Source organism: Hirundo rustica, chromosome 19, assembly GCF_015227805.2.
Source record: "Hirundo rustica isolate bHirRus1 chromosome 19, bHirRus1.pri.v3, whole genome shotgun sequence".
NCBI lineage: Eukaryota > Metazoa > Chordata > Aves > Passeriformes > Hirundinidae > Hirundo > Hirundo rustica.
Genome location: NC_053468.1, coordinates 1,844,713 through 1,871,077, shown reverse-complemented (window position 1 = coordinate 1,871,077; position 26,365 = coordinate 1,844,713). Strand labels below are relative to the sequence as shown.

The window sequence follows — 26,365 nt, the reverse complement described above, 5'->3', positions numbered from 1 at the left end:
GAAGTATATTTCCACTAACTTAATTTATATTTTTAAAAAGTTCTACCCCCTCATCCTCATAGCCTATATTCCAGAGAGGTAAAAGCTCCCTTTGTGGCAGATCTTATGCTTGAAATTGATATGGTTTTTTGATATGCCACAAATCTAAGATTAAAGAAAAAAAAACCCAAAAAAACAATTTGGAAAAGATACAAGGAGGCTTTACAGAGCTTATTTCATTTGTAGTGTGTTTGCACTTGGGTGACATGAGGAGAAATTTGGCCTTGGAGCCCTGTGTCTCTGTAAGCAGCATTCCTGGCTTTGCATATCAGATATGAAATTTGTTTGGAATGTTTGCTGTAAAAATACCTACGCATGAACTTACATCAGCGAGAAAGCAACTCCGGCCTGACCTTTCTGCAGCTCTGATGTGGCAAGATCACTCGGTGCGGAAACAGTAACTTAGGGAATGACTCGCAACTGGTGTTTTCACAGGCTTTGTTTCAGGGCAGGAACAATCTTTGGAACAAGCTGCCCTTAGAAATCAGTGTTTTCTTTCAAACTCCTTATTTTCTGCTCGGGAGTGACCCAGGGTAGGTTACCAGGCTTAATGTTGTAACAAAGCCATTTGGGAAATCCTCCCATTCTGTGTCAGTCCTGGGCTGAATACTAAAAGCAAACATGCTGGAGAACAGCAAAGGGCAGGGGTGGTTTTGATCCTTTTACAATTCAGCCCGTGTTTCTGTTTCAGACAGTGAAAAGACATTTTAATGGAACAGGAACCTCCTACTGTCACCCCATGCCTGCAGCCCTGCGACTTAAGAGGACTTTTTGAGGAGAACCACCGTGCCCCGAGAGGTTTGAGGGGGGCTGAGGGGCTGATCTCCTATGAGTCTTTTGGGGGTTGAGGAGCTGATTCCCTGTGTGGTTTGAGGGAATTGGGGGGGATGATCCTGGTGAGGTTTGAGGGGGCTGAGGGCTTATCCCCTGCCAGGTTTTGGGGGGGGCCGAGGGGCTGTTCCCTGTGAGGACGGAGGAGATTGAGGGGCTGCTGCCTGTGCGGTTTGAGGGCATTGAGGTAATGACCCCTGTGAGGTTCCAGGGGACTGAGGACTGATCCCCTGTGAGGATCGAGGGCACTGAGGGGATGATCCCTGTGAGGTTTCAGGGGACTTGAGGGCTGATCCCCTGTGGGGATCGAGGGCACTGAGGGGCTGTTCCCTATGCGCTTTGAGGGTGCTGCGACTCTCACCCTCCCACAGGAGCCTGGGGCTGTTCCGCCGGAGACCCCATCGCACCGCAGCCTTTCTCCTCTCCCCGCTGCACGCTACGGGAAGCGCTGACAGCTTTAGCAAGCGACACCTTCCGAAGAGCCTGTGCCGGGGGCAGCGCCAGGTCCTTCCTCGTCACAGCTCCTTCCTCTGCGGCCGAGGAGCGAACTCGGAGCCGAGGAGGCACCGGCGCAGAGCCCCGACCGCTGCCGCGGCTCCCCCTCAGCCGCCCCTGAGGGGACGCGCGACGGCGCCTCCGGCCGGGCGGGGGGGGGTCCGGGGGGGGGTGGGGGGGGGGCTCGGCTCTGGCCAATCACAGCCCCGCCCCGTCCTCCCCGCGCCCCCACGTGACGCGGCGCGCGCGCCCCCACGTGACCCGCGATGGAGGCTGCGGCGGCGGGGCGGGCGCGCGGCCGCCGCCTCCTCCTCCCCCCGCCCCCCCCCGGGCGGCCCCGCCCCCCCTCCCCCGTCGGTAGCGGCTCCGGCGGGCGCCGCCGCGGCCATGGACTGAGCGGCAGCCATGGGCGCCAAGGAGTCCCGCATCGGCTTCCTCGGCTACGACGAGGCCCTGCGGAGGGGTGAGACTGAGGGACGGGGGAGGGTGGGTGGAGGTTGGCGGGGAGCGGGGCTCCGCGCTGCCCCCCGCCAGCGGGCGGTGAGGCGGCACCTCCATGACGGACCCCGCGCGGAGGCACTTGCACCCTTCGGGGGCTCCTTCCCCGCGCCCTTCGCCCTCACCCCCACCCCGTCGTTTATTTATTTATCTTATCTATTTATTTATTTATCTGTCTCCCCTCCTTGAAGGCGGCCCCGGCAGGGCCCGGTCGCCGCCGCCGGTGCCGTCCCCTCCCCGCCGCCCTGGGCCCGGCCTTCGCCTTGTGGCCGGCCGGGGTGTGCCGAGGGCAGCCCGGATAAATCGGGAAGCGCTGCCATCCCGGTGTGACAGGGCTGTCACACAGCTCCCCGGCTCTGCCGTCCCTCCCGCTCCTCGTGTTTACTTCCCCGTGCCCGGGGATCGCGCATCTGCAGCTCCGCATGGGAAGATGGATGTGGCGTGCGTGGCTCGGGGTTGATGTCGCTGCTTTAGCCCGGTTTAGGGTCCTCCCGGAGGATTTAAAGAGGAACTAGCGAAGGGAAAACATAAACAAGCTGGATGGTGAATGCTTGCAGCTGCAGGGCTCCAAGGCGACGGCAAGCTACACCCTGGGAGCTCCCTGGCTCTGGAATTGATAGCCAAGTCCAAGGACAAAGAGGGGCAGGAATTCGGCAGTAAATGGTTTGCAGGGAGGACAGGTGTTTGTAATTGTTGCCCTGTTGTGCGTTCACGTGATGCAGTGCAGGTAAAGCAGCTCACCTGTTTGATATTTAAAGCCCTGATAAAATTCATAAGCCCAGGCCGGTCTATGGCTGCCCCTTTTTATTCCTGCTTGCATGTGAGAGGCATGTCAGGAGCGATAAGGGAGAGCGGGGAGGAACCGCTGGGTGTTAACTGAAAAAAGAAACAAATTGACGTGAAATGGGGTTTTTGTTAAATATTTTCTCTTTATTTTTTATTTTTTTTTTCTGGTGGAGCCTCTGAGGGATGCCATGTCAGATAGGAAATGGAACAACGTAGTGTCAAGCAGGAGAAACAAACGTATGATTCAAAGTCACTTGCGTTACAGATTTTAAACATAACAGCCCTGAAGAATTTTCACTGCTAGTGAAAGTATAGGAAGTCTTTGAAAGCTTTGGTGCACGTATTTTTAGAAGAGCTGGAGTTATAAATGTAGCTTGGTAGAGGTGTGAAGTTAAATATATCATGAAGCGTTTGAAATAAGATGTTTGGTGGCTAATACGCTCATTTGGTCACGATGTACATTCCAAAGTTCATAAATACGAAAAAGCAAGTGTTTTGAATTTTAAAGTTAAACTCTTAGACTGCTTCAAAATCGAGGAAGTTGATCTGGATGCTTCATAATGAATAAGACTGATTTCTTCTTAATAAGAAATTATTTCTATGCAGTGAATATAATACTTTTATGTGTTACCTTTTTTTGGATGTTTTTCTTCTCTATATGAGACCTTCAATACTGTTTTTCTGTAGGAGACGAGAAAGGTTGTTTTAGGCACTCTGTTATAAATTGATGTTTTCCTAAATAACTCTGTTGTTTACTTAACCAGTGAATCAGTGTATGTATAAAACAGGCCAGTTATCAAAACATTATTTGTTAACACCATTCTTACTTCCACAGAACCTTGCTGGTACTTGTGGCATTTCTGTGGACACAAACAGAGATAATGGATAAATGTAAACATTAAAAAAAGAAAGCCAAATACATTTATCTCCAATTAGATCCACCTTCTCTAATGTCGTTTCCTGGTTGTTAAGTTCTGAGAAAGTTTTGTGTTAGGTGATATTTATACAAATTTTTCTACTGGGAATTCTTCATGAGTAATCAGTAGTGGTTAGCTGTACTTGTGGTAGTCATCCAGAATGCTGTGATCGTATTCTTGAGTCACCAATTTGAATTTCAGTTGTTCAGAATATCTGGAAAAAAATGCTGCTTCTGTCATCTTCAGAAAACAAGGCTGACTTCTAAGCAACTTCATTTATTGCAATTCCATTTTGATAGTAACCAAAGGCTGGGAAGGTGAGGGGAGTTGTGGTTAAAGGCTCACAATATAAATAACCGTAGCTAAAATGTAACTTCTGTTCGAGGAGATGAAAGTGCCGGAGCAGGCTGGTGGGGATGGCCTTTTCCACCCTTGAACAGGAGACAGTCCTGCTGTTTTATTTTCCTCCTTTTCCTTGGCGCAGGCAGCTGACGCTGCTGCGGTGACGTGGCCGTGTGGATGGGCACGGTGAAGTTGTCCTGTGACCACCAGTGCAGGTCACAGGAGTCCCATCACCCTCCCTGAGATCTGTGTGTGCCTGTGCAGCCCGAGTGGAAGGCAAGGGATGCTATTTTAGACATCTCTTTTTATGAATTTCGCCAATTGTGGTCATCTTATTTATAGTAGCCAGAGGCACAAAGTAGTGTTGCTGTGGAGGAGGTTTGAGAAGCGAGGAGAGCTATTCCTGACCCCACAGACCTCCTTCTGAGGATGGATTCTTTGTGAGGAGATGAAATCCTTGGGCAGGTCATTAGAGGTGAAGTCAGAAGTGCTTTGTTCCAAACTGAGCATAAAATTGTCAGTTACTTTATCAAACTAAAATTGTGGTGGCATGAACTGGTACTGTGGCTCTTGAGCTTGTTGCTTTTTTTCTTAGGCCTAAGCTCCAACAGCAATTTTCTTTCCTAGGGCAGTGCTGCGAGTCAGCCAGTGTCCTGTTTTGGTGGATTTTCCAGTGTTTGTCTCTGGTTTCTCACTCCTCTCCTACCACTGTGTCCATCAGGCTGGGTGCTCTGGCCTTGCCAAGGAGGTGCTGCTCTAAAGCCTGCCTTCTTTTAGTTCTCATGCTGCCAGTCTTGACACCCAACTCCTCAAAGGGCTGTCTTTGGGCCAATAAAACCCTATAAAAAAAGAGCTTTTTATCACTGTTGTATTAGCTCCAGCACAGCAATTCTTTCATTGCGTATGCCCTGTCGTATATGGAATATTTTAATAAGAATACTCCAGGAGGGAGATGCTTGTGTGGTATTGGTGGCCAGTTTGTTTCAGATCCCTATGGACTGTATTTTCCAGTGGCTGTTAGTGTGTTCTGCTTCAGTAACTTTGACAGGATAATCTTAGACTGAGCATAAATGTACGTAGATATTTTTGAATTATGAAAGTGTAGAATCTGTAGTCAAAGTTTCTGTGAATGCTACCTAAAGCAGGTGTAATTCAGGCCATTTTCAGCTAAATTATCTGTGGTAAATATTGAGACAGGGAACCACTTAAAAGAAACGTTGGTGGATAGTCATGGATCTGTCAGATTTGGGCCATAGGGGAAGGCAGAGTTTTCCTTCTGCTCAAAGCAAGGTAAAATTTTTGTTTGATGAGTGCAGGGTGGAAGAAAGGGAACTGCCACAACATCAGCATGGTCAGTGAGCGTAGTTTGGAGAAATGAGTGACTGCTGATAAATCCATTTAATTGTGTTTGGTCCTGCGCTCAGTGATCTCTGAGAAAAAGAGCAAAATGAAAGCACAGAAAGTGCTGTTGGAAAATGTACATGCAGTTAAAATGCCGGCTACCAGCGAGGCGAAACTTGCAAGTGTATCAATTGCACAGGTTTTGCCTCTGGAGAGCTCATGGAATAGTGGTTTTTAAAGGCAGTTTTCTTCCCTGGTTGTGTGTCTCTGAGGTGGAGAACACCAAGCCCATCAAAGTAACAAAAACCCGCTCTAACCCACAAGGAGGTTGGTGAGTGTGTGCCAGTAATGACTAATGTGTGATGGGCAGAGGTTATAAATCTTGCTAATGACCTTTTGTGTCTTGATTGAATTTGAAAAATAGCTACATTTGTTTTATTTAAATCAAGGCAAATATATCTGGTGTCTGATCATTAACATCCTCAAGCGTACTGATGTCATAAATCTGACAAAAGGATGATGGAAAACTTGTGCAAATATATAATCATCTAGTTGAGGCTGTCGATCTCAGCCTGGTGACAAATCCATGGACTCAGCCCTTCAGCCCATGGAAAACTGCTTTTTATTACTCCAGATTATGAAATTAACTTTTTAAATCCCTGACATCTTCTTAGGGAAAACGATCAGGGAACCATTTTAGTGGTTTATTCTCTTCTTTCAAAGAAGGGGATTGTTCTGCTTTATTTTCTCTCATAGCTGAAAACCAGAGCTTGACCATGCTAGGGAGGTGAAGGTTCTTCAGGATATGTTATCTTCTAAGGATATAAACCTGTGCTTTTCTGAGCCTTGAGTTTCAGAGTCATGTGGTGAAAATGCCTAGAAGTCTCTCAGCTTTTTTTTTTTAGCTATCAGAAGGAAGAGAATCCACTGTGGAGACAGTCTGCATTCTACAGCGAGGCTTGTTATGTCAGCCAGTATTTGATGGCTTCAGGGCTCTGTCATATGATGAAAGCAGGTATGAATGCAGAGCTTCACACTTCCTGTTTATAAAGCTGCAGAGCTGCGAGTGGCCACTCAAATTCACAGAGCAGTAATTATTTCACAACTCTGGCATTCAGTTGTGGTGCTTGTTTTGGGAGGGCACCTCAGTAGTCTCTGCTGAATGTGTATTTCAAAGGCAGGAGTGACTTGGGGAATTCTACTGAAGCTTCCATGAACTGATGAGAAGATGCTAATTAGAATCATGGGCTGCTTTGGGTTGGAAGGGACCTCAAAGATCACCTTGTTCCACCCCCCTGCCCTGGACACCTTCTGTGAGATCTGGTTGCTCCAACCTGGCCTTGGATCCTTCCAGGGATGGGGCAGCTTCTCTGAGCAGCCTGTGCCAGGGCCTCACCAGCCTCACAGGGAGGAATTTCTTCCTAATATCCAATATAATCCACTCTCTGTCAGTGTGAAGCCACTCCCCCTTGTCCTGGCACTCCAGGCCCTTGTAAAAAGTCTCTCTCTGTGTTTCTTGTCAGCTCCTTCAGGTGCTGGAGGGCTGCAGCTGGGTCACCCCAAAACTTCTCTTGTCCAGGCTGAACAATCCCAATTCCCTGACCCTTTCCTCCCAGCAGAGCTGCTCCAGCAGCTCCATGTCCTTCTGGAGTTGCACCTCAGGGCTGGGGGCAGCTCTGCAGGTGGGGTCTCACCTGAGGGGGCAGAGGGACAGAATTCCCCATTTCCCCCGCCCATGCTGTGGGGTCAGCCCAGGACACAGGACATGTCCAGCCTCTCACCCACTGCACTCCCAAATCCTTCCCTCTACCTACAGCTGCACTTGATTTGTTGGAAGAGAGTTGGTTTTTAATCTCTAATTCTTTAGCTGCTAAATTGCAGCCACCACTTTCTCCTCTACCTCAGCTTCCAAGTTTAGGGAAGTGAACCCAGGGGGTTTCAGCCTCTTGCTTAGAACTACCCAAGTTATTTCCTAGTGGAAATGAGGAACATTGGTGGAGAGAACTTAAGTCAGCTAACAGTAAATTTCCTTTCCTGACATACCTTTTGTGGTCTTTAGAGGTTCTTTACGAAATACCAGTTGAAAACTTAGAAACTGGGGTAAATATTGCCTCCTGCTTAGGCTGCTGCAAGTACTGTGGTTCTGTGGGAGCCGATTGCGTCCTCTTAGTAGGTTTTTAGTAATTCTTAGATGGTTCCCAAGCATGGCACAAACTTGGAGATTGCTCAAGTGTTGAATGTGCAGAGAGTGATGCAAGTCTGAGAGAAGGGGATTTAAGAACATAGATGTTTCATAAATAAAAAAAAGTTGATCATCTTAAAGGAAAAAACCCTCAAAAAGCTGAATTATGATTCAGTAAACGTTGGGAATCCTCTGGTTTCTCGCTTCTCAGGTGAATCATGTCTCTGAATACAAGCAGGCTCACAGTATTAGCTGCAGTTCTGTCCTGTCAGCGTGTTCCTGGAGATTCCAATCAGAGCAGTCAGGAAAGCTGCCAGGGGAGTTTAAATAGATATCATTCCAGCCATGGGGCTGGAGGTCACAGGATAAGCTGAACAAATCCTCATTTTGAGTGTTAAATATCTTCATATAAGTGAAAAGACCACTATCAGGCTATTCTGTGTGTAGTACATTGTATTTTCTTGACGTAGACTGAAATTGAGTCCTCCAAACGTTTATTTGGATTATAGATTATATGCCTATATATCTCACAGATTGTAAACCTGAGCTTTATTTCTTGTATTTTAATCAATTACATCAGTTGTTTTATGGTTTCTAATCAGTTTCTAGTTTTTTCTCCTGTAACACCAAGATTTTTTTTTTAAATATACATGCCCAGAGAAAGTTGTTGAACTTTCATCCTTAGAGATTTCCAAGCTCTGCCGGGACAAAACCCTCCGGAAGCTGGTTTGAGTTCAGCCTTGACCCAGTTTCAAGCACAAGGGTGAATCAAGTGACCTCCTGAGATACTTTCCAACCTGATAGATTCTGTAAAATATTTCTGTTCAGCTTGACTTCTGTAAAGGCTTGTTTTGATGAAGTCCTAAATCTACCTGTCAGTGTCTTACAGAAGGAAAAAAAAAAAGTAAAAAAGACAAAAATAGAAACTAGGAAGTTGTTCAGTGTGAGATGGGGCATCTCTAATGAAATGTGAAAGTAAAAAAAAAAAGAAGAGGGGACTACTTTTGAATCCTGTTTACTTGACTTGTAACAGTTTCAGGCTTTCTGGCTGCTGGCACTGTGGCAGAATGAGTAAAACAACCCTCACCCCTTTGCTCTGCTCGAGGGAACTCGGCCCACTGTCTCCTTTCATAAAATAAGTAAGGCATTCAGTTCTTTAGTACTCAAGAAAATGAAATCAGATTCAAAAAATGGGCCTCTGAAGGGATGACAAGCCTGTAAGAATGAAAAAGAACACAGCATTAACAAGTAATGTGATGAGGTGAGGCATGAAGTGTCTTTTGAATTCTGTAAATTAGGTTTATTGTACAACTCCTGCTTTCAGGTACGACTGGCTAGGATTTTTCTGTATTTAAAAACCCAGGTGTTACTAATATCTGTCATTCAAAAAGTGTCACTATCTTCTGAAAATTGAGTGTATCTTTGGTTAGGTTGTGAAGTCATCCATTGGTATAAATCATTTGGCATATGGGAGGTCTGATGAGTCTTCGTCTCTTATGACATCTGTATGACTTAGTTATTAATTGTTATTAAAATAATCCTGCTCTGTTCTGGTCCAGGAAGAAGTTGTAAGTACTGTGAGCATACAGTACTTAGAGCTGATGGAGGAAGGGTGGGACAAATGTTGCATTTTCAATCAGCAGAGTGGTTTCTGTCCACTGACTTTGGTTATTTCCTAGCCTGATGTTAACCAGAACTGCCCAGTTGGGGTTTTCAGGGTCTCCTTTAGGGCTCTTCTTTGCTTGATGGTTTCCTAGTTTGAGTTTCTGTATAGAAAAGAAAGTTCTGTGGGTTAATTCTAATTAAGAGTTTCAATTTTTAGTCATTTAAAAACAAGTTATTTCTTAATTTGTTCCATTCCTTGAAGCAGGTGCTTTTTCTATAAGTTGTACTTAGTCTGAATTATTGTGAATGTCCGTGTGATATTTGCAGTATTGAAGAACTACAAAAAGCATCTTTAACATTTAATTTTCATATGAAAAGGTCATTTACATAATGAGACAATGAAGCCTTTGGGCAAAGATGAATGTAGAAGAAAAATCCATTAAGGTAGATTTTGCCTAAGAGTTTGAAAGGGCCTAATTCACCAAACTTTGAATGCTGGGTTATTGCTAGCATTTACTGGAATAAAATTCCCTGCTTGCCTAAAAAGACTGGCAAAATCCTAATGCACATTTTCTTTTGTGATTTCTTCAGGGACACCTTACCTTTGTTAGTGATGACTCTATATCTCCTAGGCTGTGTAGCCCTAATGTTTGCAGCTGAGCTGTGTAATAGTAGTTTTCATTTCTTTTTTACATAATGAATGTTAACACCTCTGAGAAATGGGGATTTTTATGGGGTTGTATTTACAGCTGAGCAGGGCTGACATGGTCCCTACAGGTGGGGCTGATTTGGAAAGTGCATCATTTTGAAATGCTGCTTTATTAAACTGATGTAAAATTTCTTTGGCGTTTCTGATTTTTAGTGGCCATAAACTGAGTTCACATCTTGGTTTGACACTAAATGTGTTTGTATGTGGGTTTTGTAGTAGTTCACCAAATCTGCTTTAAAATTATGTGAGTTATAATCAGTCAGAATTTTTCTATGTAACCTATTAATTAATTCATTAGAATGGCAATTAAAGGGAATTCCTTAATTTAGTGTATTGCTGGCATGTGCCTAAGTCCTAGCGATGTGAGACTCTTGATTTAATAATCTAAAAGTTTAACAAACCCATTTTTCTTATAAAAACATAGTAACGTTTGCAGCAGGGCCTTTATTTGGTGCTGAATAAAAGGAGGTGGCTGAGAGAGGTTTGGACTGGGACTAATCAGGCGGTTTGTAGTGACCAGGGTTTATTTCCACCGTGTAAATGTTATTTAATGTGGGACTGCTGCAAGCCCTGAAATAGTTCCTGGCTGAATCATTGCCTCCCCTGGCGTGCTCAGCTGTCACAGGTAGGGTGACTTGGCAGATCCAGTGACATGCCCTGATCTCCAGGGTGTTTAAATCCTCCTTTTAACCAGTCACCACCCAAAACAAGCCTCTCTCACGTGGAAACGTGGTTTTGAGGCGACCTGTGCTTCCCATGGGGGGTGTTTGGGGTAAACCGAGGTATTAATGGCGGTGTTAATGAACTGCACAGGTTCATGTGCCCACCAAGGAGGAGTTCTCTGCAAACCAGAGCTCCTGGGACAGGGATGCTCTTGCAAAAGCAGCAGGGCCACCCCTCCCTTGTGATGGGAAACACTGGGCAGGCTGAGATGGGCAGAAAGAACGTCTGGCTTTGTCAGACACTGCAGTCCTGACTTTTGGAGTGGTTTTAAATAGTCACTGAGACAGTCTGTACCTTACAAAGAGATGTGACTTCCTCCTGGTCAGGCTGTGCAGCCACAGGGCCAGGCAGTGGGAGCTGCTCTGAGCCAGGCACTGCTTCCAGCCAGCAGCTACGAAGGCAAAAGGAATCCCTAACATTTATTTTGATTTTTTTTTTTTTAATGTCCGAATCCTTTGAAGCTGTTTCGCTTAGTTTAGAGTCTGAATTGGGCCCACAAGCTATGAGAGGCAATGTCACTGGGCCAAAGTAAGAGAGAATTGCATTCTGTATAAAAATGTGGACTTCATCCTTTCAAAGTAAAACCTACTACAAGTCCTTTGGAATTCTTCCTCAAAACCAGTGATTTTATTCACGTTGTATCTGTCTTTTTTGTTAGCTGGTCCTTCAGTTGTCATCCACTCACAGTTTAATTTCATGTTAAGTATTTAATATAGAATGGATGGTTATGTTTCTTTTGTGTTTTGAATGGATGCTCCTTATCTCAAATCTCATGACAATGGCAGTGCTCAGGGTTTGCACAGATTCCTGAGCTGAAATATTTTAACAGGAATTTCTATCTGATCTAAGCTTGCCCTCTTCCAGTTTGAACCTATTGCTACCACTACAGTTGCTGATGAAGAGTCCTTCTCCAGTTTCCTTGTAAGCTCCCTTCACATGCTGGAATTGTTTCAAGTGATTAATTTTACTCCATTAGTTTGCAGAATTTGTTCTTTTAAAATTCTGAGACCTTGAATGAAATAAAAAAAAGTGAAAGAAACACAGAGCCTTAAACAGAACAGGAAGTACCAGATTGAACAAGTCTGTGGATGTGGGGGAAAAAGAACTGAAAGTATTGGGATAGTAATTATGAGAACTTGAGTTTTGCAGATTGAATTTGTTCTAAAAATGAACTTGAATGTGGCATCATGAATGTATTTTGGGCTGAAGAAGCACTTCTTTTCAATCCCTGTTTCTAGCTGTTAGGTATTATCCAGAAGCAAAATCTTACTCTGGAAATTTCCTAGTCTTGTCAAGATTTCTAGCACGTTTTTCTCTCGTGATGTGATACAGTTAGATCCTGGATTTTGGTTTAAAAATTGAAAAAGTGGATTTGCACTTTGTAGAGCTGAAAGAGGAGTGCTTTAGGATGAATGAGCAGCAGTTGGTGCAGTCAGGGCAGCCTTGTCTGTGTTGTGCCAGGATCTTAGGGAGGGTTGTTATCAGTGGAAGAGTAATGTTGGGCACTTTTTGGTCTCTGTTTTCCAATCCTGCAGCTAACAACATGATTTGTCTTTGCCTAAAGAATTATAATAGATCTTTTTCCATTAACCAATTCCCTGCTTTTTTTGTTGCCTGCAATTCAGCGTTGTCTTCTGATCACCTTGGTTAAAGAATTGTGGTGTGAATGTGTTGTGAGAACTAATGTTATTTTCTAAATGAGTAGATTGCGACGTTGATAGAGCAGAGCAGGAAGAAACCACAACATGCCCCAATTCCAGTGCAGAACACAGGATAAATATCTGCAGAGGCCACAGTGTTACAGGGATAGAGGTTAAGAAGCAGAATAGAAGATATTCGATAAATATAGAATCATAAAATGTTCATAATTTATTATGTAAATGTACCGCTGCTAATAGAGACTGTAATGTCCTTGAGGATATCTTGTGAGTCTCTCCAGGGATTCAGGGAGAGATTCCAGCTGCTGCCTCCCTTCAGGGCACCCTTTGGTGTAAAGTCATTCCGCCACCTTTTCTGTTTCTGTGGAACAATGGGCAGTGTGTGCCTGTGAATGTCTGGAATTGGAGTCATCCCATCCATCCCATCCATCCCAGCCGCTCGGTGGCCCTGGGATGGCTGGAGCTGCTTTCCCGTGCAGCTGTTCCAGCGTGCATCTGAACGTGCTGTTTCATCCTTCCCTATGGAGGCCCTGAGGAATAACGTACATCTGATGCTGGGTATCTCCGGTGAGAAACCCTGTCATGTACAACTAGTATGGCATCTTCCAGGATAATCCTAAATATGAAGCCTGGGATGTTAATTGAGGATTCTTTTAACAGGAGATGCGGCAGCGGAGTTTGGAAATAGTAATGCTAATTGTTTGCTATTGTCTGTTCAAAAATAAAGCTCTGATTCAGCTCTTGATGTTCTACCAAACGTGTAATGGGGTCCCAGAACTAAGCACATGTTGGTTTTTATTTTATTTCTTTGCTCCCTAGTCCAGTGTCTGTATTTGTGATTGTGCTGGTGTTTTTCAGCCTTTCACAGGTTGTATATCAAGCTTGTCATTATGTGTTCGCAACAGTGCGACAGGCGACAGAAATTTGGGACTTGACACTAAAATGTTCCCTTATCATCCCAAACTCAGATGCAATTTTAGACAGACGTGTCCCCAAGAGTTGGGAATAGGAAGGCTGGAAGCAGAGAGCCTTTTCCCGGCCGTGTGAATACACACGTGTGGGGTGTTGGTGCCAGAACACTTGACTTGCAAGTGAGTCATATATTTCCTCTGACTTTAGAAATTAAGATGTAGTGATGTATAAATATTATCTGAATCTTTTATTATTCGTGTCATAGTGTGTAAGTACTGTGCTTTACGAGAGTTGGCTCTTTTAGCTGCCAGAGGCCAACGCTGGAGTGAATATTTGATCAAAACTACGCCAGCAATCCCAAATTAGAGCTCCTTCCTTGCCTCTCATCCTCACTGAAGGTGATGGGAAACTCTGCTTTCCTATGTAGAAGTTGTAGCTTCTGTTTAACTTTCAGGCTTAGAGTGTAATTTTTTATTTAAGGAACAATTCATATTACAGCTGCATTTAATATCTTCGGCACTGTTGGGAGACAGGCTATGAAATATTTGTTATATTACAATTTATTTTGTAGCACGGTCCTTATGTGGTGTTTGCATTTACAGAGTTGGCACTTGCCTTTCATTTTAACAGGGTGTTTATTTCTTGGAAATGAGTTCTATATTGTAATTTTGTGAGTCTTAACAAGCATGAATGTCTCGATGATTTTCATGGTGGTAATAAAGCAGAAGCAGCTTTTTTGAATTGTGACAGAAGCTGCTCTGCTCACCTATAACAACAAAAACTTTCAGTGTGTTTGGCAGGAAAACTGATGAAAGGACAGCTCAGAAAAGCAGAGTTTAGTTTCTAATCTAAACAGGACTAAACATTAATTCTAAATGCTGGAAAGATTTGAGAGCTAAAACATTCACCTGGGAAATCATGGACAATTCACAACTATGAAGGTGCATCAGAGGAAAATAGCGGTGGAAAGGGAAAGCAAATACTGGGAACTCAGTGAGGATGGGCGTCCCAGACTCTCGATTATTTTTTAGTCCATTTTATCTTTTGGGGGGTAGTCCAGGGTTCTCAGCACTGCTGCTCAAGATGATGGCTGCTCTGTTTAAAACTATTTAAAAGCCATTTAAAACTTGTTCCCCTTTTGCCCCTTTTCCCAGCCAGCAGAGGACAGGGGCCCATGGGTGGGAAAGGCGACATCCTGGGATGATTCAGGGCTGGGAACTGCTCCTGGAGAATGAGTTTACCAATTCTTTACTCGATAACATGAATCACTTTTTGTCCCCGATATATAATATTGCAGTTTACTGTGCTTAAATTTGCAGTTGTAAAATTGGTAAAATAGGTTTTGCAGATCTGCAAAGTTTTGTGAATTTTCAGGTTCTTCCAGGTTTATCCCATGGCTCATATGGTTGGACCAGGGAGTTCCTTTAATTCTTGAAGGTCTAAAATACAGCCAATAAGATTTCCACGCTCAGACAGTGGGAGGATTATTTCAGTGTTGTTGTTACTAGTAGTGTTAGTAGTATTAGTAGTATTGCTGTTATTTCACTGGCTGTTATGTACCAGTTCCTCTCCACACTTACTGGGAGACTTAATCCAAACAGCAACGTGCCCTGATGGAGATCGAGAGGGATAAAACAGGCTGGGAATGCTGCCATTCTTTTGGGGATGGGGACTGTGAGGAGTAAGCTCTTTGAAGATTAAAAGCATCACATAAATGCTAAGTATTTGTGTTAGAGAAAATTGGCAAATCCTGTTGTAATGGCTAAAATCTCCTTGCACTCCCTGCACAGGAGATGTTAAACCTTTGATATGCATTAGGGGAAGGTCTGATAGAACCAGGGAAAGCTTTATCCACAGGATGAGCCACTGCTTCCAAAACCAAAGAATAGGTGGGAGGAAAAAAATACAGCTGGATTGAATAATTCAATTTTTTTTTTAAATTCCCAAACTGTGTTGTTTTTATCCTTTAATTGCTGTTATTGGTAAACGTCGTGTGAAGCCTTTCTGGAGGTGCCCTGTGTAAATTGAGTGGTGCCATTTGTGATATTCCACGTACAGAAGATTCCTTAGGAGTGGATTCATTTGTCCATTAGGGAAGGCACGAGTTTTTAGTCTGTGTTGTCTCCCAAAATATTCCCAAGTGGATTCCTTTTTAGTGAGGATGTGTGGGTGTGGAGGTTGACTTTTTAGTTATGGCCGGTTCATTTATCTCAATTGTGTTTTGCAGTTGGTTCCTCCAATTTGGGGTTGTTCCCAAACACAATTTACTTTCACTTGCACGTTTTACCTCTTTGAAGCTTTTTAGTAATTGCTTTGGTTCTTGACAACTTCATAACCACAGCCATTAAGTCACAATAAAGACTAATGAAAAAAGTAATAAAATTTCCATGTATAACTAGGATGAAGATTCCTAAGGGAAATATTGAGCGAGTGATTACAGGGAAGATAATTGTCTGGTTAGAGAATTATATGCCCTGTGAATTTGATATTGAACCTCTAAAATTGTCACTTAAAAATCAAAATATTAGAATTATGAAAAAACCTGAACTGGAAGTGAGGAAGAACTTGAGACAGGTGAGTTTTTCTTGCTTTCTGAAGGATGAGCAAGTTGTCAGTTTTATTGGAATTCAGGTTTGGTTATTTTTAGTGAAGAATAAATGCAGTGTTATGCTGATGGTTGCAAATTATTGCTTGCTTTGTGTACTTGTGATGTGCAGGGCTGGTGGGATTTTGTATTTTAAGGCACTGACTTAACAAGCTGCTTTTCACCCAGTAGTGACATTGGAAATTCAGATTCTGGGGTGTGTTTGGAGAGTTTTGGGGGCATTTTGATGCTTCAGTTTCTGGGGGAAATTACCGGTACTTGAGTCAGAGGGGTGGAAAAGATTCTTGACCCTTCACCTTGACTGACCTTTTTATCCTGTGTTTTCTCTTCCTGCTTATGCAATATCTTGTTTCCTGTTTTGACTTTCAGCATCATCGATTCATCGTGGTTTTCTCCCTTGGTTGGGCTGCTTTGGGTTTTTGTGCTGGGAACCTGTGAACCAGAATAAATCCTTTATTTTCACCTAGTCAAATTAAATATTTCAGGCTTTCGGGACAAAGATCAGCTTTTTGGTGTGGTTACTGCTGCTCCTCCTAATGGCAGTGATTGTTTGCACAGAGCTTTTGTGATTCTGAAGGTGTTTCTGTGTCCAATTAGATCTACCTGATGTTAATTGGTCAGTTTATAGTAGCCAGGACAGATTAATTCTGCCTTCCCCTCAGTTAAACCCTTGGAGTTCTGCCCTTTTCGCTGATTAAATCAGCTTTTTAGTAGTAGCTTTTACACAATATCTTAGCTCGTTTGTCACACATCTGTCTGATGCAGGCTGGAATTTATATCCATTTCAGTGCCCAGACAAGACATGGAGAGGTTAAGTGTCTCTTGCCTGGATGGCTCCGGCAGTATTAAGAGTTCAAATGCTTTTGTTTGTCACCTTCGCTCCATCAGACAAGTGCCTGCTTTGGAAAGCTGTGCTTTGGGTCTCAACCTCTATTTCTCAGCATTTTACATCAGTGTGCTTTAATTTCGAAGGATGGGGGGAGAAGCGTTGTAAGGGAAGGTGTTTTTGTGGCTGGCCTGACTTTGCAAATAAATTTTAAATAGGAATTTTAAACGCATTTCTTGTGTTTACTCTTGACGCATGTATCACAGGTAAGGTGTATAATAATTTTTATCTAGCTGTAATTACTCCACTAGGCCTGGCCAACCACTCCTTTTAAGCAGACACTGTAATGTGTGTCAGTTCTAATATTCCTTGTGTTCGATAGCTGCATCATCAAAACCAGATATCATTAAGGAAGATTTCAAGATCCTTCTTACAATATTTGAATAAAACACTTTATTGAGGTAGTTTTGCAAACCTTAGCTCAGATTCAGAGGCCTCTCAAGAAGTATCCCAGAATATGTGTAGGTAGTTTGATTAGTGAGGAATTGGCTTTGATGTAACCCTTTTCTCCTCTCTCTTTTTCCAAAACAGGACGTGAACAAGCAAAAATATCAATTTTACTTGTATTTAGCCATGCAGTTATATTTTTCTGATGACTCTTAATAATTTTCACTATCAGCCTGGTAATAGCAGAGCAGCTTTTGCTGAGGCAGGTATTTGCTGCCCAGTTTCTGTTGTCAAAAATTGGCCTTTCAGTGGGATTTTTGGAGGGGACAGAGGTGGTGCCATACCCCAAACCCTACATTGCTCACAGGGGATTTTAGAACCTTCCCAGAATGTGGGGGTGGGATTAGAGCTGCAGGATGTGGAAAGAAAAACAAATCCCTCACGTGAATAGAGATTCAAAAATGAATGGAGAGTGTGGCAGCAAAACTTGCAGAGCTCCACTGGAAAGGTTGATTTCCTCCAGCTTAGTTTAAAGTTTTATAGGAGTGACAAAACAAGGTTTAAGTTTAGAGTTGGACTTGCGTAATTCTGAGCTTCAGATACAGTTTTAGTCCAAAAAGAGAACTCCAGGGTGACTTGGTGACAAATAGGTGAAAGCAGAGCAGAACGAGGCGGTTTCCAGCACGGGCCAGTTTTGGAAGGCACCACACATTTCATTACCTGGATAGATGGGAATTCAAACAAAAAATGTGGAATAGTACATCCATATAAACAGCCTGAAGTTTAAGTAACGCTGGGAAACTAAAAATACCCTCGGCAGTTGGTGAGCTGAAGGTTTGTTACAATTACTTTAAGCCGGGTGACATTTTTAGCTGAGGTGGCGTGGTTTCATTTAAACTTTATTAAACAAACTGGAGCTGGAATATTCCCTGGAGGGTTGGATGCAGCACTAATCTCCTGTTAAACTGTCTGCAGCTTTACTGGAAGCCCTCCAGCTGAGGTGGCCCAGGAGCTTTGTGTTAGCAAAGATAACATAGACACAGTGACAGTCTGGGGCTTTGTTTCACCGGTGGTTTTTGGAAGTGGGCTTGATAGATTTTTTTCAGAATTATCACACAATATCTAATTATTGAAACTCGGTTTTGAATCAGCCTCACAGTCAAAAGGTCACCTGAGTGATCTGGAGGTGTAAAGAATTAAATGTGAGTTGCCAATTGAGTCGCTTTCCCTGCAATAATATTGAGGCTGTGCCACCTGTTATTGGCAGGTGGGATGTGAAGATGGTTTTTGCTGTGTTCACTACCACAAACTCATCCTGGGAAGTTGTCAGTGTGTTTTTCCCTGTCAGGCTGTGAATACAGCAAGGGTGCACCCCATAGTGTGGTGTCTGTCTCCTGTGTCTAATGACAGCAGCTTGTGAATGCTCTTCTCAGAGGTGTTTGTAGACAACTGGCTCCTGCAAGTGTTTGGGGAATCTGTGCCTTTGGAAAAAGTGAATAATCCTAATGAAAGAACTTCAGTCAGTGTAGGAAACACGTTTGTCGACTACACTGGTGTCTAAAGGCAGGATGAAAAACCTCTCTGTGTTCTGTGATGCTTCCTGTGTGTTGGGCTTGTGGAATTGGGAGAAAAAAGGCAGCTTCTGGGGATGAGAGTGCTCTAATTTCTAATATTATTATAGTAATAGATGTATTGCTTCTAGAAATGTTCCTTTAATAATTGAAGACTTAGTTTTATTTCCTCTCAACACGCCATCGTGTTCTATCTCTGTTGAATAATTGGTGCTTTGGTTGTTGGGATTTTGTATTCAAATATTTTGCCTTCCAGACTCGTAGTAAACATTGATAATATCTTTGATTTATACTCTGCTCATTTCAGTTGTACTTTCATGTGCATGGATCTAAATGTATAATGAACTTATCTTTACAAAGCTTTGCAGATGATTTTAAATGGCCAGCATCAGTCATTTTAATGGTTCCTGGGGAAGGAATGGAAGTAATTACCTTTCCTGTTATTCCATGACCTTTTTTGTAGTTTCTGCATGCAAACAATAATACTGAGTGGGCTCTGGCAATAATAACTCGCTTTTGAAATGTAACGTGGGCTGGCAGAATCAACTTATCACTCCTGTTAAATACACTGATAGTGCAGTTCTTTTTGAAGCTCTTGGGAGTACTGCTTGACAAATCTCATTCCCAACCTTCTCCTCACCTTGGCTGGCGCTCCAGTCACTCCCATGGGTTATGGGAGATACCTTTAAATGGGATTTTCCTACTCCTGAGCACTGCCTGGAGTGCACACTGGGCAGTCAGGGGTGCTGTAAGCATCAGCTTAGCAAACGCTGTGTTTGTATAGAAACTTTTGCCAAAAGCCCCAAGCCAGATTGGATTAAATGGTGAGGAGATCAAAAAATTAACAGAGGGGGAGAAGAAACCAGAGCACAGAGTTTATTTTTGTTAAAGATACGTGTGTATGTGCAGGCATATAAAACCTGCAAAAAAAAAAGAGAATATTTTCATCCCAGTACTGTTGGATTTAGTCTAGGATCCAGGTTGTTTGCTTTGCTTTGCTGAAGTTACAAAGCCAGTAGCTTCCCCTTTCCATGATCCCTGAGCAATCCCAACGCTCATTAAATGTGGGGAATTGTTGCTGCTGGCTGAAGAATTGTTGTGCTTAAAGGTGAGAGGAGGTGAAGCACTTCTCTTCATTTCCTCCTTGTCTGAGTGGTCATTAAAGCATCACCTGCAAAAGCACACGGTGACTCTGGGTAGATGCTAATGGGAAATAATGGAATTTAAACACCTTGTAAGCCTGGTAACAGTATGAGATCAACATTCTTCTGCCACGTAATTAAAGCAGGCTCATTTTAGTAAAATGAGATATGTGCTAATGATAAGCACCACTGTGCTAATTGATAGCTCTGGTGCTGTGTGGGTCACACTTGAGGTTTATCTCTTAGATACTTGGATTTTTTTTTTTTTTTTTTCTTCATGGTCACAAGTACCCAGAATCTCTAATAAAATTTGAGAGGAAACATAACCCAATTTCTGCTTTTACACAATTGTTAAGTGGAACCAATGTCTGTTTCAGTGTTGACTCGGATTAAAATTAGGGGGGAATGTTTTAATGTGATTTACTTTTAAGGATTGATTTTTTTGCTTTTGATGAATGAATTGACTGAAAAGTAGATGTTTTACTGAGTGCTGGATTAAGCCCTCAAGTGCTCTGTTTTATTTTGGCTGACAAAAAGCTCGCCAAGCCTTTGGCCATGGCAGTGTTGTTTCTGTCTGGCTTGTGATAGCAGGGTAAGGAAAATGCCTTGCTATAAATACAGTAACACAGCTCTCGTGTGCAGCATCATTTCCCTGAGCTTCTGCGTGGTAAATTGCTTTTTCTGCACGACTCAGGAACTTCCAGGGCATCCTGTGCCATTCCCTGCAGCTTGGCTGTGGACAGAGGGTTTGTTTTGTTCCACCAGATCCTTCCCTTCTTAAACACTTTCTTAGAAAGTTGCTTTGTGCTTGTAAAATCTGAAGGCAGCTCTTTCCAGGGAGCTCCCAGGCCAGGATGAGCGGGGTGTCATCACATTTTCCACCTTTACAGTTGTGAACAAGCTTGAACAGGTGTAGCTGGCAAGCAGATTTTGGCTGTGCAAGGGAGTCTTGGGTGAAGAATTACATGTAGTCCAACATTTTATTCCTATTAAATCACACCTCACTGCACTGTCTCGTGAACTCATAGTGGTGATAAAGGATTTGTTTTAATACAGAAAAGCAGACTGGTTAATAGATGACGCTGCTTGAAAGATGCTGTTGGAGCTGCTCTTAATAATATTCACCACTGCTGGTCGCAGATAATTTCCCTGGCTTACATGCAATGCAAAATTGATCATAAAGCTGCCTTATTTTCCTTTGTGTGACAAGAATGGTGCTGAATTTAGAACAAATTACAATCCAATGTTGTAGTCAGAAAACTTAGGCAGTGAGCTGTTGTTCACACTGATGGTAACCACAGGTCTGCTTCCCTCCTCTCTTTTCAAGCAAGATTAGATTATTAGATCTCATTTTCCCCAGTCACATTTTCCCACTCTTTAGGGGAAGTCATGCATTTAATTTCTTCATGTCTTTTTATTGTAAAAGTAAACGTAAGGAGCGGAGGATTTTGAGATTCCTTAAGCTATCACCTTTCTGTAACATCTTTATTGACCACATTTTAATAATTTTTTTTTCTCTCCTCTGTTCTCAGTTACAGACATAGAACTGAAGAGGCTCAAAGATGCTTTCAAGAGAACTTGTGGCCTCTCCTATTATATGACCCAGCAGTGCTTCATCAGGGAAGTTCTGGGTGATGGGGTCCCTCCCAAAGTTGCTGAGGTGAGCTGTGAACTTGCTGCTTTTCCTGGGAAGCCAAAAGCAGTGGGTAACGGGCAGCTGGATGCTGCTGTGCACACACAAATGTTCATGGAGTTGATTGAATTGCTTTCCATTTTTTATGCAATATCACAATGCACAGTCTCTGCCTGAAAATGGTTTTCCAGGCTTGGGTCGTGGGTGCTCAGGGATGTGCTGGGCTGAGACCTGCTCCCAACCCTATTAGTACCTGCTAGATGACTTTGAAGTAAACCTGAATATCCAGATGCAAATTTGGGCAATTAAAAGATTGGGAATTTGTAACGAGACCATGATAACAGATTTTATTTACTCCAGAGATGGCACTTGCTGTTGGTTTCTTTGAGATTCTGTTGGCTGTTACTTTGTTTTCTAAAGATGAACCTTTACAAGCTCTTAAAAATAAATTTGCTCATAATAAATGTATAAATGAGCTGAAAAATAATCAAAATTCAGAATCAAAATTTGCAACATGGATGTAAACATGTATCCATGTGTATACATCTAAAAAAAATAATAATACCATCCTACACACGTGCATGTTTACAAAGTTATTTTCTTTTATAGAGATACCCCTTTCTTGAGAGAGATATCAAAATATTATTGGTAGAGAGACCAAACATCAGGCAGACCTTTCAAATGATCTCTTGCTCCGTGTCATTTCTAGTCACAGCTTCTATTTTTGGCAACCTCAGCGCTGTTGACCTCAGAGGCAGCGTGCGAGTCTCCCAGTTTTATTTAGATAATGTGAGTGCTGAAGTGTTGCATTGCTCAAGGTTTCACACTCTGGCAGGGCTCCTTTTCCTGAGCTTAATATTTTCTCCATTCTTTTTCCCCCCCTGTTTTTTCCTAAGTGTTGGCAAAGAGGATGATACTACTTTACTTCTGTAAACAGTTGGTTTTTTATGTGGGTGTTTAAGGCTTAGCAGGAAAATTTGCAGTGGAGGAGGAGGGGTCTGATTAGCCCAGAGCTTGGAGCCTGTCTTCAGTATGAATTTTTGAGTGTTTCCTGGATGTTTTGGTAACTCCTAAGAGTAAACAAAAATGTATCTTTCACAATGTATGATTGGTTTGAAATAGTATAAAATATTGAGAGTTTTATATTCTGCGGTAACTTGTACTTTCATCTCCCTTTTATGTCAATATTAAGGATTAAATTACTGATTTGGTCACAAACAGAGATTCTGGGGTTGCAAATGTCTGCTGCCTGGTTTTTATTTTATTTTTTTTAAATCTGTCCTTAAAGACACAATTGTGGTGATGATTCTCTCTTTTAACCCTCATCATCGTTATAGAGCAGTTCTTGGTTTCCAGGTGGTGAAATAAAATTAATGGAAGAATCCTAATTGGATTTTGATGGCTTCTCATCAGAACCCATCTCAAAATTTGAGTACAAATTATGATGTACTTGTAGCTTTCATACCCAGGCAGTGCAGTATCAAATCTGGGAGCTTGAAAACTGTAAATTGGGCCAAAATTGGGATTTGGGCCAAAATTGGGATTTGAGTCAAGGCATGCTTTGTAATTCCTGGCTTCAGGATGGGGACAGGCAGCAGAGTCATTAGGCAGCTAAAAACCTGGAGTTTTCAGCCTTTCAGTCACTAAAAGAGATCATCTGGAGCCTCAGGTTGCTGGGCTGTGTGCTCTGCGTGTTGTGAGTGATGGTTTTTCATAGCTCAGGAGCAAGAGGCCCTCAGGAATTTGTTAAATTAAAAACACAGGAGCTTTAAACGGGACTTTAAACAGAGAAGTGAAACCAGTGGAACTTTGGTCCAGCAGTTTGGGTGATTGTCCTGCACACAAAACATTTCTTACGTGTTCTGGGAGGATCTCTTGGGGGAGTGGAGTTGAAGATATTAATAAAAGGAAATTTAGGGATGCGTCTGTGTTGTTAAACTGCAGGAAAGCTCAGGTGGTGGGGAGCATGAACACAGCTTTGGTTTTTAAATCGTGTAATATTCTTCATCAAACAGAACATGTCAGGCTTAAATTTTATAAAAAAAAGTGTTATGTGCTGTATAATGATAGTAAATTTTACATTCTGAAATGCAATTTGCTGTGATTCTGCCCGGGTGTGGCTGTTTTTTAAGTAAAGCTGCAACAGCATGAAGTAATTTTGGAAAACACAAAATTGCATCACATTTTGATGGTGCACGTTGTTAGAAGTTTTCCAAATGCCACACCAACGTGAAAAAATGCGGAGTTCCTTGCTTAGAAATGATGTGTTACGTGACTAGTCAGAGTTTATAAACTCTTCCCAAGGAATGATTAAGCAGCTAAATTCCAAGCAGTGCCAGCTGCCCGTGGTTGTAATTACATATATTAAATACTGAAACATTGGACATTATCCACAGAATCCCTTTCCTCTGTTTGTCTCATGAGCAATCCTTGCGTGGTGATGAAATAGTGTATAAATGTGATATTTGGTGCTCATCTGCTATGGCAGCTGAGATGTACAAAGTTCAGCAGGAGCGAGTGGATATTTTAGCTGCATATTTCAAAAAAAGGAATGATTCCAGTGTAACGTGAAGGTAAATTGCTCACATGGGCAGGGTAGCCTTGAAGGCATCTGGTGAAGACAGAAGGCTTAGACATGAAAAAAGCGTGGAATTCAAATCTCTGCCTTGAAGCCTCTATAATTGTTGTGTCCAAATAAAGCACAAATTCTGTTTTAATAATTCAGCCCTTCAAGCATTTGTGACTGGATTAAAGTTTAGTGGCAGAAGAGGCTGATCTGAGCCCCCTGTGGAAATGAAAGAATTTGGGGAATGTCGTGTCTCCGAGTGGGATGGAAGTGAGGGTCGGGACGTTTTGTGGAGAAATGAGATCCTGCTGTACATTGATTGACGTTGCCATGCCTGCAGACAGATTTTAGTGGTCCAGAGGGATGGATGAGGGATGGAGGGACAGACAGACAAGGAGAGGATTTCTGCACGTCACACAGCACTGCTGTGAGGTGTCTGCAGCCAAGGCTGCAGGAGCAGCAGTAAATCTGGTGTAGCCACTCTTGTTTTAGGTGTTCCCTTATCACCTTCCTGCCACCACAGCACTCACTGTGTGGCTTGGCCAGGTCTAACCTTGCCAGGCCCAGCACTGCTTTTGTTTGGGCACTCCCAGTCCTGGCTTAACTTTGAGTTGAGGAAAGCACCCGGTGATGCGGCAGTGACTCACAGGGCTCTGGTGTTCCCCTCTCTGCTGCCAGCCTGGCCCTGGGGATTCCTGCTGCACCCCCTTGCTGCCTTTGAGATATCAGAGCCCAGCCTGGAGGAGTTTGCAGTCCAGAAATAGAGAAATTTGGGAAACAGCACGAACAAGTGAGAAGTGTCTTCACTGGAGGGTTCTAACGTGGAGATTTTATGTTGCTGTTCGTGACTTGTGCCTGTGTTTCACTAAGGAAAGGCTCTTTGTAGGTACCAGAAGGTACAAAAGGGTGACACAATTAATAACTGAAATGTGTTTAGCTGAATGTGAGGTGCTGAGCCTAAAATCCGTGTAACATGGAGCCTCTATAAGCTGCTGATGTTACTGCTGATATCTGTTTGCCCTGATTCTGGTTAACTTCTCTGTTTTTGGTTAACTTCTCTATTCTTCTAGGTTATCTACTGTTCGTTTGGAGGAATATCCAAAGGGCTGCACTTCAATAACTTGATAGTTGGATTAGTTCTACTCACAAGAGGCAGAGAGGAGGAGAAAACAAAGTGTAAGTGATGTAACTTCAAACAGTAACAGTGAGGCAGTGGATTGTGAGTGTAAAGTGTGACCATTTTACAGTGAAGACGGGAGTTTTTTGAAGCATTTTTAGCTGTAGTTTTTGAAATTAGGTGCATTTTTGTTTTCTGTATTCATTGAAATGAAATATTTGCCAAGTCATCACCAGTGTCAGTGTTGGGATCCTACAGAAAGCCGGATGGTCTCTGTATGTGGGCAGAGGAAGGAGAATGGCATTGATATTTTAAAAAAAAAAAAGAAATTATCTGCCCACTGACTTCTGTTGTTTCGTGTTCTCTGTTAATCTGACTTGATAATATTCAATTTCCTTTTGATTACAGTGGTGGAAGAAAAGGAAGATCTGGACCTAAACCTTGTGGGCCTGTTTTGAACTTGAATCAACTCAAGTTTTTAGTCCTTTAGTTGTTGCACAGCCTTTGATATTCTCAGCCAGTTATAAACTTTAAATCTGAAAAATGTCTCTGCCGTAGATGTTTACACCTATTTCTATTTCCTCAGATATTTTCAGCCTCTTCTCTAATGAATCTGGGAGTTATGTTGTCCGTGAAGAGATGGAGAAGATGCTGCATGTGGTTGATGGGAAAGTCCCAGAGTCACTCAAGAAATGCTTCTCTGAGGTTTGTCATGCGCCTTTTCTCCTGTTGCATTTACAAAAAAGTCAGGATTACATTAAGTAGCTTCTTTTTCCTACTCGTGCACACATGGGAACAAATTGACCTTGTTTAAATGGGGTAAAAGCTCTTGGTTTTTTTGTGTTGTGGTATTACATGTAATTTATATTGATGGGAACAGTATTTGGTGTATAAATGCAGGCATTCTCTGTGCTCTTGTATTCACTGTGCTGCTTGGAAAGAGATCATTTCCCAATGGTAATCATGTCATCAGGTAAATTTAAATACTAATATTGCTGCTGGGAACTTAATCATTAGTGTGAACATTTTATTGCAATCAGGGAAGAAATCTAGAACACAGAGCTGAGAAGAAAGAAAATTGGGATTTAAAAATGCCTGGCAGCAGTGGTTGGTTCAAAATAATAGTTTTATATTATTGCTTTTGTATCATTGTTCCTGCCAGGAGCTACAACATTTAATTATGCTTTAGGCTGTTTGAGAGATGTAATCTTTCTGGAGCTTGCTGAAGTCCTCCTCTAAACCAGGGCATTGGTACTTTGCTATATTCACAGATGATTCTTGGACTCCAGGGATCCTGATGAATTTTCAGGTTTTTTTTTTGGTTGGTTTGTTATCAGAGAACTAAGACCAGCAAAATGGAGACATCATTGTACATTCTTCTGGCAAAAGGATTCACCAGATTGACTGGCAGCTTTATTTG

General features: G+C 42.7%; 1 protein-coding gene across 8 annotated transcripts in view; it reads left to right on the top strand.

Moving 5' to 3' along the window:
* The first annotated feature begins 734 nt into the window (after nt 1-734).
* The window catches only part of USP32 (ubiquitin specific peptidase 32), a 63,141-nt gene continuing 37,510 nt past the window's right edge, over nt 735-26,365 (top strand). For 4 of the 8 annotated variants that reach the window (XM_058422986.1, XM_058422985.1, XM_058422984.1 and 1 more), the window contains exons 1-4: nt 735-837; nt 21,162-21,289; nt 24,899-25,004; nt 25,532-25,650. In XM_058422986.1, coding sequence (XP_058278969.1) covers nt 750-837; nt 21,162-21,289; nt 24,899-25,004; nt 25,532-25,650 — 441 coding nt within the window. In that variant the 5' untranslated portion in view covers nt 735-749. Of the gene's footprint in view, nt 838-1,702; nt 1,829-2,481; nt 2,591-21,161; nt 21,290-24,898; nt 25,005-25,531; nt 25,651-26,365 lie in introns of those variants that run through there. The other 4 variants (XM_040082282.2, XM_040082281.2, XM_058422983.1 and 1 more) reach the window with 2 other exon arrangements.